Source organism: Cnephaeus nilssonii (genome assembly GCF_951640355.1).
Source record: "Cnephaeus nilssonii genome assembly, chromosome: 2".
In the NCBI taxonomy this organism is placed as follows: domain Eukaryota; kingdom Metazoa; phylum Chordata; class Mammalia; order Chiroptera; family Vespertilionidae; genus Cnephaeus; species Cnephaeus nilssonii.
The window spans coordinates 69,648,441-69,667,867 of NC_137073.1; the positions used below are offsets into that span (position 1 = coordinate 69,648,441).

The window sequence follows — 19,427 nt, forward strand, 5'->3', positions numbered from 1 at the left end:
GAATACAATTCCAACTGAAGGTATTGTGTGCAAATAAATGTTGAATGAAATGTTTACAACTCTTAAGCATCACCTTTAGGATAGATTTTCATGTAGTTTATAACCTACGAATGTCAGAATCCTGCTATATGTGTTTCATTTGTTTATTTGTTCAGTAGTGCCAGACTATTAATTACCCAAAAACAAAAAACAAAAAACAGTCTAAGTAAGTCCTGCACTTCGTATGTTCTAGTATATGCACTGTTTTCCCCCTACACCATCGATATTCAAACACCACCACTAAGGAGCCCTTAAATGTGCTTTGATTAAGTGAAGGGTTGCAGAGTTTGTCCTAAACTGTATCAATATTCTCTAAGAGAGAGCTGGTGATGAATAACCAGCCAGGAGCAAATTGAATAGAAATGCTACTTAAACAAACATTATTGTTATTATCCTTTTAAAAATCCAGGAAAGTTTTGCTGAAGAGTACAGTCCTAAAACTCAATAGGAATAGAAGGGAGGGCCTGATATCTCCAATAAAATAATAAAAAATAAATAAAATAAAATAAAAAGAAGAACTAATATGTGTAAGGCTTTGACGTTTGTCATCAAATATTCCAGTTGATGGATGAAAAATTTGAACTTGAAGCAGTTGGGTAGCTTCTTTCACAGTCTACAACTAGAAAGTGGCAGATCAAGAAATAAAACTGAATTCTTCCTTTCCTCCATTATACCCACTGCATAGCTCCCCACCTCCCTGGGACAGCCTCAATTTACATGTTACTATTTTCCCATCTAGTTATAAATATTCTCCTGTTCACTCGGTGCCCTGGTTCAGATGATGAATCATGTGATCATGTCAAATATCAAATAATGTAATAAATATAACAATACATAAGGAAAAAAATGAAGAGTGAATGAGTCAGATTTATATACAATGAATGGAGAAATAGAAATATAAGAGAAAAAATAGAAGGATGGAAAATTTGAGGAGGGGGGTGAAAAGAAAATGGGCTAATTACAAAATGCAGAGGAGGAAGAGAGAAAAAAATGACTCATACATTTAAAAATGTTTGTTCTGATAATCATGAGGATCCTAGATTTAACCTCTTAAGTTTTACCTCCATGGCACAAATCTATGACTTGTTGATACTTCTGAGACTTTAAAGTAGGAAAGAAACCATATGAATAGTAGAAATATCTACAATAAAGTGATACTGAAAAAAAGTGGTCATTTTGAAATGACCTAAGCAGTTTCCATACAAGTGGCTAATGTGTACTTCGGTGGTAATTGTAGGTTATATTACAAATCTTAGAGAATGTAATCTTTCTTAGAGAAGCCATCTTAGGACATTCTTGGTTCTGGGAATTATAATACAGTACTCATTTTCTTGTGGCATTTTTATTTCCTCAAACTCAGAGACAGTGTGCCAAATATTCCCTTTACTATTCCTTTGCTACTTTTTTATTGCCCTTCTTCTTATTTTTGAGTGGCCTTTTCTTCCTCTTTATTTACCTCTCTTAATATCTCCTCTATAAATTCTTCTTTTTCACTCCATCCTTATCCACTTTCCACCACATTGTTTTTAGAGAGCAGCAATGGACCCAGAACTGAAGCATTGAGGGAACCTCAACATGAGACATGCTGAATTGTCAAAAGTCCAGAGAGACTCAGAAAGTGTCTAAGACTGTTTCAGTAATGTGACGGTCATACCAAACTTAGAGAATATAAATCATGGCAAATAACCTTTTTTTAATGCCAAATATATTTTTCCAATCGTTAGCCATTTTTGGATGGAAATTGTTACACATTGAATTGCCTAGTTTTCTGCATTTTTAGTTTTATAAACATAGCAATATTATGAAAAGTTTATAAAATAAGAGGAAAGTATCCATCTGTCTGATATTTTAATAAAATAATTAGCATGTTTTGTGCATTTATTTCCAGTGTTTTAATGTAACAGTTTAAAAAATAAACACATGTGCACTGTAGAAAAAATAAGGAAAATTAGGGAAGAAAAATGAACATAGGCAAACATTATTTCCAGGGATTTATGGACTTTCCAAAGCTCCATTGCAGATGAAAAACACCTGGTAAAATTTTTTTCTTTTTATTAAATTTTTTTTGGATGTCACTGGTCAACAAAATTATACAGGTTTCAGGTGCACAATTCTACAACACTGTATACTGTATTGGGTGCTCACCACCCCAAGTCAAGTCTCTGTCCACCACCATTCTTTTATTTTTTTAAAACCTCACCCAAGGATATTTTTCCATTGATTTTTAGAGAGAATAGAAGAGAAAGGGAAAGACAGAGGAGCCTGCAACTGAGGTACTTGCCCTTGACCAGAATTGAACCCAGGACCCTTTGGTCTGCAGGCTCATGCTCTATCCACTGAGCCAAACTGGCTAGGGCTCCACCACCATTCCTAAAGGCTTTGACCAGTGGTTCTCAAATTTGAGTCTGTCAGAATCGTCTAAGGGAGGGTGGGGCTTGTGAAATACTGATCAATAGACCCCACCCCTACTTTCTGATTCAAGAGATCGTGGGCATGGTCCAATAATTTTCTTTTTTAACAAGTTTCCTGGCATTTCTTCTGCTCCAGGACCCATACTTTGCTTTGACACCTACACTCACTCCTACACTTTTAGAACTCACCTGCCTCTAAGATGAAGTTATCTTTAGGTTGCTATTTTTCTTATGTTTATTCACAAAAATTAGTCAGGTTTGAGGTGGGTCATGCCAGCTCGAGAACAATAGTTTATTTAGTTTTTATACTTTTTTGAAAATACTTTTCACCCTGGGGAGAATTTATTATTATTATTACTATTTCTTGGGTGACGACATTGAGACCTGATGTAATGGATATGAGACCCAGAGTAGAACTTGTGTTTTCTTCTTCCTGATCTAGGACTTTTTCCAGCTTCTCAGGTAGCCAAAGGATCATGCCCAGGACAGGGAAGCAATAGACTGACCGGGCCAGATTAGGAGGTCACCATGACGACTATGGCTGGACATCTTATTCAGGGTATCATAAGTGCTCTTTAGTTGCTTCAGTAGTTTGCACTTCGATAGAACAATGCAAGATGACAGGGAGAGTGCTACCTTCACTTGAAGTTTATATAGACTGACTCCCTGAGCAGACCTATTGTTGTATAGTTGAACAAAGATTTTTTTTTTCAATCGTGGCTTCTCTCTTGAGCATTGGGTATAGTCCAAGCAGGTCTGCATTCTTCGCCATTGTGTGAGTATATCCTGGGGCTTACGTAAAGATCCAGTTGTCCTGCACACACTGGGCAATTCAAATGCATCATTAGTCTGAGGCCTTTGGCCATCATTTGGGTCAGTGGCCTGACTTCTGGATTGTACATACCTGTAGAGTTAAAACAGAAAACAGAGCTAACCAACAGCAACAAAGCAATCAATGACTCAACATAAGCTTGCCATTAAAGAAAAAAGGATAAAATAATCTATAATTTGAAAAGTCTAAAATTTATAATTCTATGAAATAAAGGCCTTTCTAACAGCAAGACAGCAAGAAAAGTAACTTTAGGAAAAAAAGAACACTTTTTAAAAATTGAGTTAATTTAACCCGATGGAAAAGTACATTTTGCAGTTTTTTGTCATTGTTTTGTCCATTTCACTGCACCACTGACCAGCTTTTAGGAAAAACTGGTCATAGTCCCTCTTCTGCCTGTAAGTAGATCAGACTTAAAATATATCAAGGAGGAGAAGATTCCATCTATTTTAAAATAATTCTGTCAAATAAGATTCTTCTGTTTAAGATTTTGTGGTTTCTTTGCTCCTTCAATTTCCAGAAAACTTTACATTAATTCTCATAATTTTTAAAACTAAATTTCAAGCATTAAATTAAAACAGGTTTATGTCATTATACCCTTTATGGAGGAAAAAGTAGCTCTTCTTGATCCTCCATATAATAAAACGTGTAATCTTTAAATGGAGTAAAATCTCCCTCAGTTTTGGCTCGTTTAGTTCTTGTAACTGGTCCGCCCATTCATCCTTCCTCTTGGCCCACAGGACAGTGCTGGGTGCCAGGCGTGCAGTGAGGAAAACCGTGGGACTTAAATTCACTGGTGTCTTGTGCAAACAGGGTTGTGATCAGTGCTACACACCCACAGCTGGTGAAGAGGGATGAGGGGGGCATTAGAGCTTGTGTGAGTGAAGCTTTGAAAAAGACATGAGAGCTGGTGACATTCCTCAGGGTACACAAGACAAAGGGGGTGCAGAGTGCAGGCTCTGGGGAACACTGCCCAGACTCCAAGCTCCTCGCTTTCCATGCTGGGGACTTTACTGCTCTAAAGTTTCTAGAACCTTGAAAGGTGTGTGCTAATATAATTACTTCAACTGAGTTGTTCTAAGAAATAACAGTTGAATGTGTGAGACTTCAAGGACAGTGCCTAGCATGGAAATGTGCAACATTAGCTCTCCGGGCACAGGAAAAAGTATGCATGCCTTTCACTTGGGCTTATTTATCCATTATCTAACACAATAATGTTAAATAATAGATGCAAAGCCTCATATTTAGCCACCCGTTGTTTGTATAATCTCTTTTAAAAGTAAACTAGTAACCTTATTTTTTGTTCTGTGTGAAATCTTAGCACATACCACATAAGCAATGTAGAATAAAATAACTTGAAAACATATATATATGAGATTTCAAAATTTCTAGTCCTTTAAATTGCCCCCTTTTAAATTCTCTTTGGCAATTTTTTAAAAGATATTTTTATTGATTTTTAGAGAGAGAGGAAAGGAGGAGAGAGAGAGAGAGAGAGAGAGAGAGAGAGAGAGAGAGAGAGAGAGAGAGAGAAACATCGTTGTGAGAGCAAAACTTCAATCTAGCCTGCAACCCGGGCATGTGCCCTGACCTGGAATCAGACTGGCAACCTTTATGGTGCACATGATGATGCCCAACCAACTGAAACCACACCAGCCAGGGCTGAAGATTGTGTTCTTAAAGTTCAATTTTCTAGTTTCCTATCTTTTGGTGAGACAGTTGTTATGTTGCCAGGATGGCAAAGATAATTTACACTCTTTCCTACCTCGTGTGTATTAATGGCAGTGGGGTACTTGGTAGTGTTCGCTGATATATGCCTCTATTCTAATCACAGATCACTGAAGATGTGCAATATCCTCAGCTTTTTAAAACCGAGGATGGTGTGTGTGTGTGTGAATGCACATGTGTGCGCACACAATGAGCCACCAAGGAAGTGCTCATGGCACCAAGGTGGTGACATAAGCAAGGCAGGGCACAATCATGCTAAGCAAAGTGCCATCTGACTTCTTACATGTAAGTCTAAAAAAAAAAGCTTGTATTCACTATAACACAAGTCAATATTTTAAAATCATAGTAGGTTCAAGTTAAAGAGCCTAAATTTAAAATGGCAATAAAACAAATAACAAGTTAAGTTTCTTTTTTTGGGAAAATAAGCACAACACAATGTGGGTATTGCTTTTGCTTGGAAGCAAATATAAACGCTGCTTACTAAATGTATGACCTTCAGCAAGAAAGTGTGTCAGGGAAAATGAAAATATCTGTCTCATGGTATTACACAGATTGCATGAGCCATTGTATGCACAATGCTTAGCACAGATTGCACTTGGCAAATAGTAGATATTCAGTTAAAAGTAGATACTATTATTATTTACTAGTGGCCTGGTGCACGAAATTCATGCATGGAGGGAGGGTTCCCTCAGCCCAGCTTGCACCCTCTCCAATCAGACATCCCTCTTGCAATCTGGGACCGCTGACTCCTAACCGCTTACCTGCCTGCCTGCCTGATCACCCCTAACCCCTCTGCCTGCCTGCCTGATGGCCCCTAATTGCCTCTGACTGCCTGCCTGATCTCACCCCCAACTGCTCTCGCCTGCCAGCCTGATCTCACCCCCAACTGCCTCTGCCTGCCTGATCACCCCTAACTGCCCTCCCTTGCCAGCCTGATCTCGCCCCCAACTGCCCTCCCCTGCCAGCCTGGTTGCCCCCAACTACCCTTTCCTGCTGGCCTGATCTCGCCCTCAATGGCCCTCCCCTGCAGGCCTGATCTCACCCTCAACTTCCCTCCCCTGCTGGCCAATTTGGTTCTGATTGGTCGGTTTCTATGCCAGTCAGCATCAAAAGCTCCACCTCGTAGGCAGCCATTGTCTCCTCACAGTTGACCCAGATTTGGTTCTGATTGGTGGGTTTCTATGCCAGTCAGTGTCAAAAGCTCCGTCTCCTAGGCAGCCATTGGCTCCTCACACTTCACCCAGATTTGGTTCTGATTGGTCAGTTTCTATGCCAGTCAGCACCTCTGGGTCTATCAATGGGGCCTGATCAGAAAGGCAGGGCTGATCAGCAGCCCCGGTGGAGGCCTGGAGAGAAATGGAGGCACGGCCCAAAGAGAAAGAGAGAGGCAAGTGCTGATCAACAGCTGCCACACAGACTATGGATCAGACCCTGCTTCTCTCTTCAGGCCTTTCTCCGGGCCTGATTCACAGCCCCCTCAGCAGTCACCACAGCAACCCAGCACTGACTGCAGGACTGATTTCTGGTTGGTCCAGCCTCCGGTCATGATGGACCCGGTGTTTTTATATATTAGGATACTCCCATGCTTGCATATTTAATTAGACCCTTGGACAGTTAATACCTTAACTCAATGAAATGAGCACTTAGTGGTATACATTTTAATACTTTGGTATGGAATTAAAGGAGATATATAAATTTGTGCTGGTTTGCTCATTATTTTATGTTTGTGTATATAATTGTCCCAATTATATTTCAATTCCAAAAGAGTCACCTTTATTATATTTGTTCACCCAAAGCATGTTCTGGTCTGAAAACAGATAATATTTATTAATCGTATTCCATGGACAAAAGTCAGTAGCGTCAAAAATAATCATTTCCCCCCCAAAAAAATCCTCAGAGGCATAAGCCAGTAGTGAACTTCTGACAATATGAGTAAATCAGGTAGAATTTTAAAGGTGACACTTCGTTTCCTGGAAAAGTAAGTTTCTCAGTTTGCTCGCCCACAATCTTCTTTCTGCTGCACAATGAGGAAAAAGAAAAGGGTTAAAGCAAACATGAAAAACTGAAGCCCTAAGCATCACAACAATGCCAGTTTTTAGAGGGGAGACAGCAGAGAGGTTGTGGTCCCAAGAGAAACTCGGGAACTTTGCGGACAGTGCCTTGGGCTCCGGAGCAGAGGCTGGCCTGCAAGGACCTCAAGGAACAGGCTCAGGGCTCTTTAATAATTCCAGGGAGTCAGACTTTCCTGGAAAAAACAAATTAGTGGCAGAAGCCAGTACTGTGCAATTTCAGATTTAAAAATAGCCAGGCATTGTGAAGGCTGCTGTGTGCACGAGAGAAAAAGGAAGCCCTTGTTAATATTTGCCTCTGCTACCACACTAAAACAGAGCAGCTACACTGACTTTTTTGCCCTGCAGAAACTGCAAAGGTCATAAGGTTTGTATCACTTGGAATGACTTTTTTGGTCCTTCCCATGACAAAGTTTGGGGGGTGGATTGTGTCCTCTTGTATCCATCAGTCTTGCAGTAGAGGACAGCCAGGTGACGGCTCTGCCTCTCACTCAGGACCAGAGCTGCTCCCCGCTGTCTGTTTCAGCTCTTCATTTGCCTAATTGCCTGGCAGGGACCTTCCCTGCAGCTGTGGCTCTGCTGACTGCAGAGACCCTACCTGGCACTCGAAGATGGTGCGTCAGCATTTTAGGCAGAAATGAATGAAAAATCAATCAGGATGACTGCAGTGGTAGCACGCACAAATCTAACCTAGTTTGTCCACAATTTTCATCTAGTCACCCTAGACCCAAGCAGTGTTTAAGGTGGTAACTGAATCTGTAACAAAAGTGCTGCTTCTGCTTAATCAGGCTTTTTTTTTTGGTCCTCTTTTCCATTTAGAACAAGCAGATCTAACCTGCTTAGGAAGCCACATGGAAAATGAATGATGTCTAGTTTCATGTAAATATTCTCTATTTGCCCTGGTTTAACACTCAGTGATAAATATCCAGATATATATAAAATTGTTTTATTAACGTGTACTTCCAATTCAGATGTTTAAACAGCTTTTTTTAAAGTCTGTTATATCCTGACCACATATCTCTGTAACTTGCTATAGCACTCTATTATCAAAACTACACTGTCTTAAATTTTACAATTCTGCAAAGATAGAGTTAAACACTATTTGGACTCTGGCTACATGAGGGAAACTGAAATTGTTCAAAGCTGCAGTCTTCGGCTCCCAAAGACAGCTACAGAAACTTTCTGAACAGATCGGGTTAAACATTTTTACAGACCCATTCTGTGATGATAAGGCGGCAATAAGTTGTGCAGTGCAACACTCCAAAGCTCCAAATCTCACAAGCATTTGTGTGTGATGCTCTCACAGTGAAGAAGATTCTTGGGGCTGGAAAGATGAAGAGCCTACTCCTTCTGGTGCTGATTTCCATCTGCTGGGCTGATCATCCTTCAGACAACTACACTCTAGATCATGGCAGAGTTATTCACATCCAAGGTAAGAAAACACAGGTTCTCTTACGAACGTCAAACGAATTTCAAGTTACTTAGAGTTGAGATGCTGGGTTTGTGTTTCTTCATTAGTTCTGCTGCACTGACTTTTTCTTTTCCTTTCTGCTAATTGGTGAACATGCTTCCTGGCTTTTGAATGCGAGAGCATTACAGTGGAGTTAAGAATTGGGGACAATTAAATTGGGATGGCTTATGAATGTCCAGCTACAGGGAATTGATGTAATTGTTCCAGGCTTTTTAGTACAGTTGCTATCTTTCTTGTAAGTGGAACAGAGGACATAAAGTTTATTTCAGTGCAAGGCAAAAGGGATGGGGGTGTGGGGAGAGAAATAGGAAGTAAAACTTACGATGTAAGGTCATGCTGCTAGAGTAAGCATTAGGAAAAACAATGTGAAAATGAAAGTCAGACAAGCTAAGCTTCAGGAGAAAGTAACTCACCCCATTATAATCTCCTTTGGTGAATATTTAGCTCCGATTGACCAGTATATTGCCTCTGCATGTTTCTGTTCAGCTCAGCTGAATCCTCGGCCTTAGAGCTGTAGCAAGATTTGGGGCTGCAGTACAATGCAGCTATTTCCTCAGTCCCAGCTTCAGATGAGGGACATCCTGCACTCAGAAAGCTAAGAGACTTATGCAATAAGGAAAAGATAGTTCTAAAGGAGCTGCTGCTTCTCTCTTTGCCCTTGTATGCTGAATAATTAAAAGAAGAATGACAGGATTTAACAGTTTAAACATATGATGACATTAATTTTAGATGAACTCAGTTTGGGGACCAGAAGCATTATAAGTTTGCTAAGAGACATAAAACATCAAGTTATATCTTCAAGGTCAAAAGTGTAGTCTCAGAAAATTGCATCCATTGCTGCAAAGTATGAGTTGTGAAGGTCAAATGATAGTGTAAGTCTGGCTAGAAGCATTTTCCTGTACATATTATGACTACACAAATAGAGTTCTGAATTTGACAATAGCTTGCTGTTTTAGACATATCTCTTTCAGTTCTTTTTGCTTCCAACAGCTTTATGTTTTTCACTGGACTGTGAAAAGGAATTATATAATCATAAATCTTACTATGCAAGCTGCTGACTCAGCTGTTTTCTAATGTATACAGTAGAGGAATCAAAGCTGTTTCCCAGACGCTATATTTACACAGAGAGATTTCTGATGAGGAACAACATCTTTTTAACATCTAGTCACAGAATTCAGTTCAGCCAAAAGGTTAATACTGAGTCATGATTAACAATAGCAGGTTTAAAGCTGATGTAAAATTAACTTTAGCTGTGGTTTCAAGTTATTATTAGACAGATATCTGTTATATTATGAACTATGTACAAACCATTAGTCTAAAGTACACCCAGAGTATGAAGGTATTATTTTGGGAGTGTATTAACATTTTAAAAATTACTCCTGGGGAGCCTTTAAATTAGACTTGAGTTTGGTCAGTGAGGAAAACTTCTGTGGCCCCAGCCTTTCCATCCCATATGCTCTGCTGGAATTTAGTGCAAAGGAATTTCTGACATGAGGTATCAGAATTATCCAGATTATTGCATACACTACCCATTTAAAAAAATAACTTGATAGTTCATTTTCATTGTAAATTCATATTCTTAGAAAGTTACTCACAACTTTCAAGTAATAAAACTAGACAGCCTACCTTTTGCTTGTAGAAACCTATACTGAAATGTCATTTGAATCAGGATTATGATGCTATGTCCATACATCTTAATTTATGTTAAAATTGCTCCAAATACCTGTTCTTGTTATTTTTCATCTAATAAAAGAGTTTTCTTTTTCCTTTATGATAGCATTTAGGTTGAACATTCATATCTTCAGTCCTCCAGAGAAACACCTCCAAGTGTCCTGACATAATTCCGGTTGTCATTTACAATGCAAAAAATAAAATGTATAGCACACGAGAGAATCATTACAGCAGATAATCTGCATTCCTTACTTGAAATACTAGTTTCTCATATTTAAACTCTTATTTGTCAAACTATAGTAGTTTCTCATATTTAAACTTTTATTTATCAAACATGGCCCAAGAGGAATTTAAAGGAGCTTAATCCCTCATAAAATTTTATAAGGCTTTTGTAGTCAGATGACTAAATTAGTAAATCTGGCTTTCAAATTCCTGAATTGTACTGATAAGCAGGATGGGCTCCTCTCGGTGATAGGAAATTGTTCAGAGTTCGCATTACTGCAAAAACACCTTTTCTATCTCCCAATTTTCATTAAATTTCTATGTTTGTATTCCCAGGCCCAAATGACACCAGGGCAATATGCACATTATTCCCAAAGTCTCCTAAGCTGCTTGATGAAGATGTTCAACACTTTGATAGTACGTTCTTGAGTCTCAGGCATAAGAGTTACCTAATTATTTTTTGAAAGCTTCCTTCCAAATTTGTTATGGGAGAGTCTATAGATATATGGGAACAAAACATTTAATCTGGCTTTTTCTTTTTAAAAAAGTGGAATTACCAGGAAAGAAAATGCAAGTATAGAACCCTGTGCAGTGTTTCTGATGAAAAGCATGTGTCTGGTTATGAAAAAGGAAACTCTCCCAGTTTCCCACGAAGAAAGACACAGCCTTTGATAAAAATGCGCATATACTCATTCATGCCTTTTAACTTTTTTATTGAAGCTGTTTGGTTACACAAGAAAGCAAGCTTTACTTGTCCATGGAGTCTGCTAATGTAGTTCCCAATGTAGAAGATAGTAATTTCTTAAAATATAGCTACAGGAAGAGATAGCTGCTGCTAATACTGTCTCTATAACACTTTCAACTAATGCATTACATCCCTCGTTTCCTGATATGCCTAGTCAAACAACTTCTAACTCCTTTGAAACTTGAGACCATCAGGAAGAATTTTATATGGAGTACCAAATCACACAAAAGTGTCTTTTAAATAAATACTTGGATGAGGTCCAAAAACTCCTTCTGTATACTTTTAATTACCAGTAGATGTTCAAAGATAAGGAATAATACGTTTTTAAACACTGTTTTTAAGGAGACATTTACATAGACACCAGAGAAATCATATGACCATTTGCCCATGAAACAATGTAAAAAGCAAAATAGTGAATGCAAAACTGCTGGACCATATTCAGGTCAGAGAGCCAATGCTTCCTTCCTCTGGTGGTCAAATGCAGTCTTCTGACAAGTTTGAGAGTTTTCCCCCCAATGCCACTTACTGACTTTAGATATGGGACAATTAATTTCTTCAAGTTTCCTTCCCCTCATCTATAAAATTGGGCATAATCACCATGTATTCCGTAGGGCTTTGTAAGAATTAAATTAGCTAATATTTGGATAATATTTGGATAAGTGCTTACTACTGAGTCTGACACACAATAAACTCTCAATAGATGATGATTATTATCATCATCATGTTTGTTACTTCCTCACTGACATGGAAAAGGAGGCACAAAGGTTGGTGGAAAATCTCAGGCTTTTCAAACTTATTTGCTAACAGAATCTTAGTTCTAATGAAGTAAACGTTTTATAAGTTGCCTTCTTTGTCCTCTTTAGTTTCACAAATTAAAATTTCCCCCAATAGCATTAAATATTATCTGGTGCTTTTACTTTCCTTGTAAACACAGAAGCTTTTCAAACTTAAGTAACTTTCCTTTAATAGACTTACTAGGTGAACGCAGATAAGCTAAATGTTGTTCTTTTATAATTTTAAAAATGGTTTTAAAATAACAAGAGTAAAATTGTTGCCCTCTATTTAATAAGTAAAATGTGCTGTCACTTTCTCAAAAGATAAAACAGTAATAGTTTTTACGGGAAGCATTGTCAGAAGTTTATCTCTCTGGGTAGAAAAATAATGTGTATCTAGAATCCTTGACAGAAGTGGACATTCCCCATCCAGGGGGTTGGCTCCTTTATCCTGTGTGTCTCAAATAACTCCTCTCTCCCTGCTTAGCATGGGTTAGTTAAAATAGCTCCCTTTCCCCATCAGATGGTCAGATTTTTAACACCACAATTGTGTCGTTGTATCTGGCACATAGTAGGCACTTAATATATATATGTTTGTTGAATAAATGGATGAGTGTAATGGAATACATCCAAATTAACATTATCATAATAAGCATTTCTTAAATCCTGTGGCATCCATGGCATTTAGCAATGCAATGACATATTGTGTAGGCTTAATGAACATTAACTAGATGACTGCTTTCATTATAATGCTGATAAAAGCTAAACCATAGTTAGAGAATTTAAGGACTTAAGATGACTTCAATATATGATATCTAGATCAATATCCCATTGTACAAATAAAGAAATCAAGACCCGGAGATTTTATATTTCTTGTCCCAGGTAGCATGGCTAATGAGGAACTTGGCTAATCCTTTCCCCTCTTCAAGTATGGGCTGATTTCTCACCTTCTCAATGAATTTTCCCTGACTATTGCACTCTCCTTCTCTTATGGACCCCAATCTCTCTCACATTTCTTTTCTCTGTAGCATTGGCTAATGACTTTAACTATTTTACATAATAATTTGTGTCCATCTCAAGTTCAGCTTCACAAGGACAGAGATGTCTAATGCATCCAAGTCACCTAAATCAGTACCTGGCACATAGTAGGTGGTCAGTACATGTTTATTGAATAAGTCCAGGACCAAGATCCAGGTATTATTCCTAATTAAATTCTAATCAGTCTTTCCAAATGTCAGGGAAGTAGTTTCAATTCATAGAATGAGAGGCAGCAGATGAAGAAGAGGATTATGAGATTGGGCAATTGGTCGTATGCATGGCTCCCACACTGCACACAGCATCTTATGCTCCGTGAGGGTCCATCAGAGGCAGGACACAGCAATCTTTCTAATGTGTGCATGCAGCTTTGAAGAGCAGTCATTTTATACTTGGTCACTGCAATGCTATCTTGTTCCTTATGTAATATCTGCAGAGTCGGGATCTGGTGGTGCAGAGTGGATCAAAAGAAGTGGAGTGAATTTAACAATGTATGATCACAAGCCATACACTGAGCCAAAGTTTAATGGGAGAAGTAGATAAGGGCTACTCTGGCTTAATTTTCTCTCTTCCACTTAAAACTCATTTGGATTCTATGAGTCTATTATGAAAAGTTAAATTAATTCATTTTGTCTTTTTAAGACAGAGTATGCTATTTGCAGCCACAAATGCAAAATTCACAAATATCAAGTATATTTTCCAAATGGCATTTAGATAAATATATGCAGTGTTAATAATTCTATCTAGAAAATATTAGCTATACAGTATCAGAATTTCATCATGAACTCATAAGAATTAGCAACATCGTATTAGATAACTAATTCTAAAATCTCTTTTACTATAGGACATGAAACCAAAAATGTCAGAAGAACCTACTACATTGAATACAGGCTTATCATTTGGTCAGACTAAGAATATCACCATACAAATATAATAAAGGAGTCCAGAAGAAAAATGTATATATAGGCAATTATGTACATATGTAAAAATACTCACATACTGCACACATACACTTATTCATGCTGTTATAGCAAAATACCATATACTGGGTGGCTAATAAACAACAGACATTTATTTCTCCCAGTTTTGGAGGTTGAGAACTCCAAAAAATATGGTGCTGGCAGATTCAGTATCTAGTGAGAGCTGGCTCCCTAGTTCATATATTGTCATTTTTTTCTCTGTGTCCTCAAATCACTGAGGGGGACAAGGGATCTCTCCCAGGTCTCTTCTATAAGGGTACTAATCCTATATTCAAGGGTTCCACCCTCATGAACTAACCATCTCCCAAAGGCCCCACCTTCAAATGTCTTCACATTGGGGATCAGGTTTCAACAAATGAGTTTGCTAGTGGTGGGGGGAGGGGAATAAACATTCAGTCTAGAGCAAGCACCTTTTATACATGGCCATTGGGGATGAAATGATGAACAGAACACATGGCTTTGTCTTCTTTGAGCTTATAGTCTAGTGAGAGACAGAAATTTCTGTGGATTTAAAACTATTGACTATGATAACTACTATAAGGAAATTATGAAATTCTATAGAGAGAAGATAACATTATATGCTATTACCTTAAACAGAAGCATTAAAAAAAAGCAGTATCTTTAAATTATGGATATAAGTCAAACATGGTAATATCTTTCTTCAACTATATAGCTGCTACACTAGATAGGTACACATATAGTTATACCTATATACACATACACAATGGTTATAAATAGAAAAGTCAAGGAATGAAATGATTGTAGATTGATATACAATTTCGGTAAGTTGTTGCTGGGCATAAACTAAATTGAGGAAGATTGGGAGAACAGATCTGGGCAAAGGAGGGGGGACTCAAGTTATCTATTGGACATGTAATTTATGACCAGCAGGCAGTTGGATTTACTAGGTTTTATGTTCAGGAAAAATGTACTACTAGAAAGTTTGGAATCATTAGCACAAAAGTGGTATTTGTAGCCATGGGACTAGACAAGATCACCTGGGGAAGAAGGAAATGCAGATAGAGGCCAGGAGATGACCCTGGTCTGAGATCTGGAGACCCGCAGCAGCAACAGGTGAGCAAAAGGAGGGTGTGTAGGTTCCCAGATGCAAATGTTCTCCAAGTCAGAATCCTCATCACTGATGTGTGGCCATTTTCCCTCATATAATTTTTTTCCCAAAGTCTAAGTTAGTTGCATACATTTTAAAATAGGGGATTTTTTTAAACATTAAAACCTGTACTTCTTTTGTCTGTTGAAAAATTCAAAGATGCGCTATCTTTCAGCCTGCATTCCCATTGGACAACATCAGTGGGAGCCAGTTCATGCATTAGAATGGGCATGTCCTTCCCACTCCCTGCTGTCCTCAGGACTGTGGTGCTCTATCCACTCCCTCAGCCTTGCCCACCTGGACATTTGTGTTTGACTTACCTTTCATTTTATTTGAGCACTAAATTTAATACCCGGCACATTGAACGCCATCAATTCATGATTGTTTATTAAATAAAGAATCACAAGATCCCTTTGCCTCCAGGATTGACTCTGTGACAGTATTATTTTGATATATTTTATACTAAATGAAGACATTAACTATATCAGTGTATAAAACCAACAGTGTCCTTTCTGCAAATTACAGATAGCTTGACCTTATACTTCACCACAAAGTGGAAGTGGTCTGAGTGGAGACAAGTAGATTTGAGATCCACCCTTCTACCACATGAAGACATTTCCAATAATTAAGGGCTGTGTGGTTAATTACAACTTAATGAAGAAGAATGACTCATGCTAATGTTTTGGTTTCCCCATACCTTTGGAAACAAGCCTCGAGTATAGTTAAAATCCTGCAAAGTATGTTTATATTAAGAATGTCATCCACCATGTTAGTAAAATGTTCAAATTTCATTTTCCAATTTATTTTCCTGTAATGCATTCCTTAATCTATTTATAGCCATGCTAACCCAATTTGCTTATTCTAAGTCTAAAATAATAAGAATTAAATCTATTTCTTTATTCATAAAAATTTGATAACATGGATCAATGTAACTTCTGAAAATTAACCAAAACAAACAACTCTGAGTTGACAAAAACACTAAGATTATCTCTAGTTCTGGGACAAGTTGTGCTGGACATAGCCGTGGCAATAATATTAATATACTTACATTACAGTGTGATGCACAATGGAAAGTGCATTACCTGAGTCATCTCTTTCAGTCCTCCCCGCAACACTGGATAAAGGTGGCTATCTTCACTGAAGTTGAGACAGGTTCAGTCACTTGCAGCAGGTATACGGTTATTATGCAGTGAAGCTGAGATTCAAGCTCAGGCAGGCCAGCTCTTGTGCTCCTCTCGCACAGGAGCCATACAGCCTCCATCTCCCTGTTCTTAGAACCTTTAAAGTAAAGCAGTGGGTAAATTGGCCCTCATTTTATTCCATTCAATTAATATAATTATGTTCCAAAAGAAATCAAATCACTATTAAAAAAAGATCTTGCCCTAGCTGGCTTGGTTCAGTGGATAGAGCGTCAGCCTGCAGACTGAAGGGTCCTGGGTTTGATTCCGGCCAAGGGCACATGCCTGGGTTGCGGGCTCCATCCCCAGTAGGGGGTGTGCAGGAGGCAGCCGATCAATGATTCTCGCTCATCATTGATGTTTTTATCTCTCTTTCCTTCTCACTTCCTCTCTGAAATCAATAAAGAAATATATTTTTAAAAATTAAAATTAAATAAAAATTAAAAAAGATCTTGGTCTTGGACCTGGGAGAAATTTTTCCTACAGGTCACCATGGTGATTCTTCAGAGGAGTTAGAGGAATGAGGCAGGGGTGGGGTGGCAGCTGTGTAAACACATTCCACCCCATCCCCCAATGATGACTGTCTGGAACCCCCAAGGAAACTCAAGAGGCAGCAGGAAGAAGTTTGATATACAGATTCAGATAGATTTCTTGTAAAGGCTTCTTAGTTGGTGGTCCTGAAATGCACTCTTGTCCTGGTGAGAACCAATGTATTTAGGGAATCATCAAGCGTTGATAAGATGAGGCTTTCTCAGAACCAGTAGCTTCTAGGAAGTGTCTCTGAAGGAGCACAGGTAAAGAAGGCCACGTGGAGGTAGAAGCTGTTGCGCACCTGCCACACTTTGGACACTCAGTGACTCTTTGTTAGTCAGAGCCAGCTTTTCCGGGCACTCATGGTATGCCAGGCAGGAGGAAGTGCTCAACATATGACCTCATTTAACTCTCACTGGGATCCTGGGAAGAAGGTGGCTTAACTCTATTTTGCTGATGAGGAAACTGAAGCACAGAGAGGTTAAGTAACACAATGTAAGGGACATAGAGTATTTACTTAACCAATAAGCACTCGCTGTTAAAAAACAGATGAAATAATAATGAATGTGAAAAGATAAAAACTCACATAGAACTTAATCAGCAGAACAGAGCTAAACTCACTTATTCTACTTCTGGTACAGAAAGAGAATTAAGAAAAAAAATTTTTTCAGGATATTAACAGAGTTTCAAGTTTGTATCTCAGCACAGTGATTTTTATTAAACTGTGTTCAATTGACCCCCAAGAGCTATTGGGGGAGAGGAGGACTCTTGATGCACATTTCAAGCAGAGAAGCTCACCTTTTGTCACATTTATATTGCAAAGGTTTGTCTAAAATATCCTTTGGGGAGAAAAAGTTTCACTGTTCCTGAATTTTTTAATATTGCCATAGATCAACCTCTAGGCTCTAAAATAATGATAGCATTTATCCTTATTTTTTTACTCTGAAACTTGGATATAATAATAACATGGTATACATTTGTGGTCACCATCATCCAAAACAATACTATATCTTGGTGTTGGGTAATTTCCCATTAGAGAAACAATTTAGCTTAACGCAAGGAAGGAAGATGGATATGGTCAATACCTAAGAGGATGCTTCATGGCACATCAGGTCAAATGATGAAGGTCTTGACTGAAAGGACGTATGCCACTTAAAGAAGTTGTAAAAACACAATTCTAGGCAATTTGGTTCAGCTGTAGATTGAAGGGAAACAGCAGGGCACAAAGACTCTACCATGGCTAGAGAAAAGGTAGGGGTAGGGGGTGGGGTGGAGGAGAGAAGTAAATTCTTACTGTGAGACCAAAGGCAAGGTCACAGATGGTGAAAAACAGCAGTGAGCACTTTCCAGCAAAGAGCAAACTTCACTTATCCCATTTTCAGCATTGGGCTTTTCCTTTATAGTTCAAAACTAGACAACAGCGAGGACGTTTGGCAATAGCATCTTTAAGGAACAAGGAATATGAGATAAATTTTTCATGTTTTAAAGACATATTTAAAGATAGCATTGTATTAACATATCAATAGGTCTTCTGCAAATATATACTCCTTCAATAATGACAATATATAGCAATTTTGTCACCAGCTTAAGTATCTTTTCTAGAGATACTCGGATAAGGTTTGTTTGTTTGTTAAATTCCCTAAACTATTTAATTTCTTTTCATACCGTTTTCATTTAGTTTGTGCATAGGTGATACATTCATATGGTTCACAATTTCAAAAATGTGCAAGTATACACTGTGAAACTCTCCCAAGATTCCTCTAAGGCAAGCATGTCAAATTCACGGTCCACGGGCCGCATGCCTCGTTTATTTGGCCCGTGTTAGCCTTTGAGTTTGACATACTTGCTTCAAGGAGACATTTACCTCACTTTTCTATAGGCTACCGAGGTTATTAGTTTCTGGTAAATCCTTTCAGATAGAGTTTATGCAGATATACCTTTATATATATATATATATATACAAATGGTGGGAGCACCACATATTCTTAGGGCAGAGTTTGAACTTCCGATGAAAGCAAAGATAGGCTAAGGACAAATCCAAGAAGGTCTCAAACTCAAGTCAAGTAGTTGAGGGCAAAGGGCAAATTGGATCCTCATTAAAGCTCCTCTCCTGCCCCCTTCAGGTCAGCCCTTCCTGAAGCACTGGGTCCTAGAGCGCCTTAAAGTCCTTTGCATTCAGGAATAGCTGGAGAAGAAACTAAAGCTCTGTCTGTGACAAATTAAAAGTAATCAGCTCTCCAAAAGGACAGTAAAGCCCAGCCAGGTGGCTCAGTGGTTGAGTGTCAACCTATGAACCAGGAGGTCATGGCTAGATTCCTGGTCAGGGCACATGCCCAGGTTGGGGGCTAGATCCCCAGTTGGGGGCATGTAGGAGGTGGCCAATGATTCTCTCTCATTGTTAATGTTTCTATCTCTCTTTCCCTCTCCCTTCCTCTTTGAAATCAATAAAAATATATTTTTTTAGAAAAGCAAAAACAAAAAGACACACACACCAAAGGACAGTAAAGGCTGGATGGAGGTAGGGGTTGGGCAGAGCTAGGACCAGAAAGAGGACTCTTATAAAAGTTTCCAATGCAAAGCTGACCAGACGCATCAGAATTATAGCGAAATGATGGGAGCTTCTCACTCCAGGTGAGCAAC

At 38.5% G+C, this 19,427-nt stretch overlaps 1 protein-coding gene across 1 annotated transcript in view; it reads left to right on the top strand.

The window, feature by feature from the left end:
* Positions 1-19,427, top strand: part of HAPLN1 (hyaluronan and proteoglycan link protein 1) — a 71,532-nt gene that overhangs the window by 36,642 nt on the left and 15,463 nt on the right. The window contains exon 2 of the mRNA XM_079795659.1: positions 8,380-8,505. Within this exon, the coding sequence (XP_079651785.1) occupies positions 8,406-8,505 (100 nt within the window). The 5' untranslated portion in view covers positions 8,380-8,405. The remainder of the gene's footprint in view (positions 1-8,379; positions 8,506-19,427) is intronic.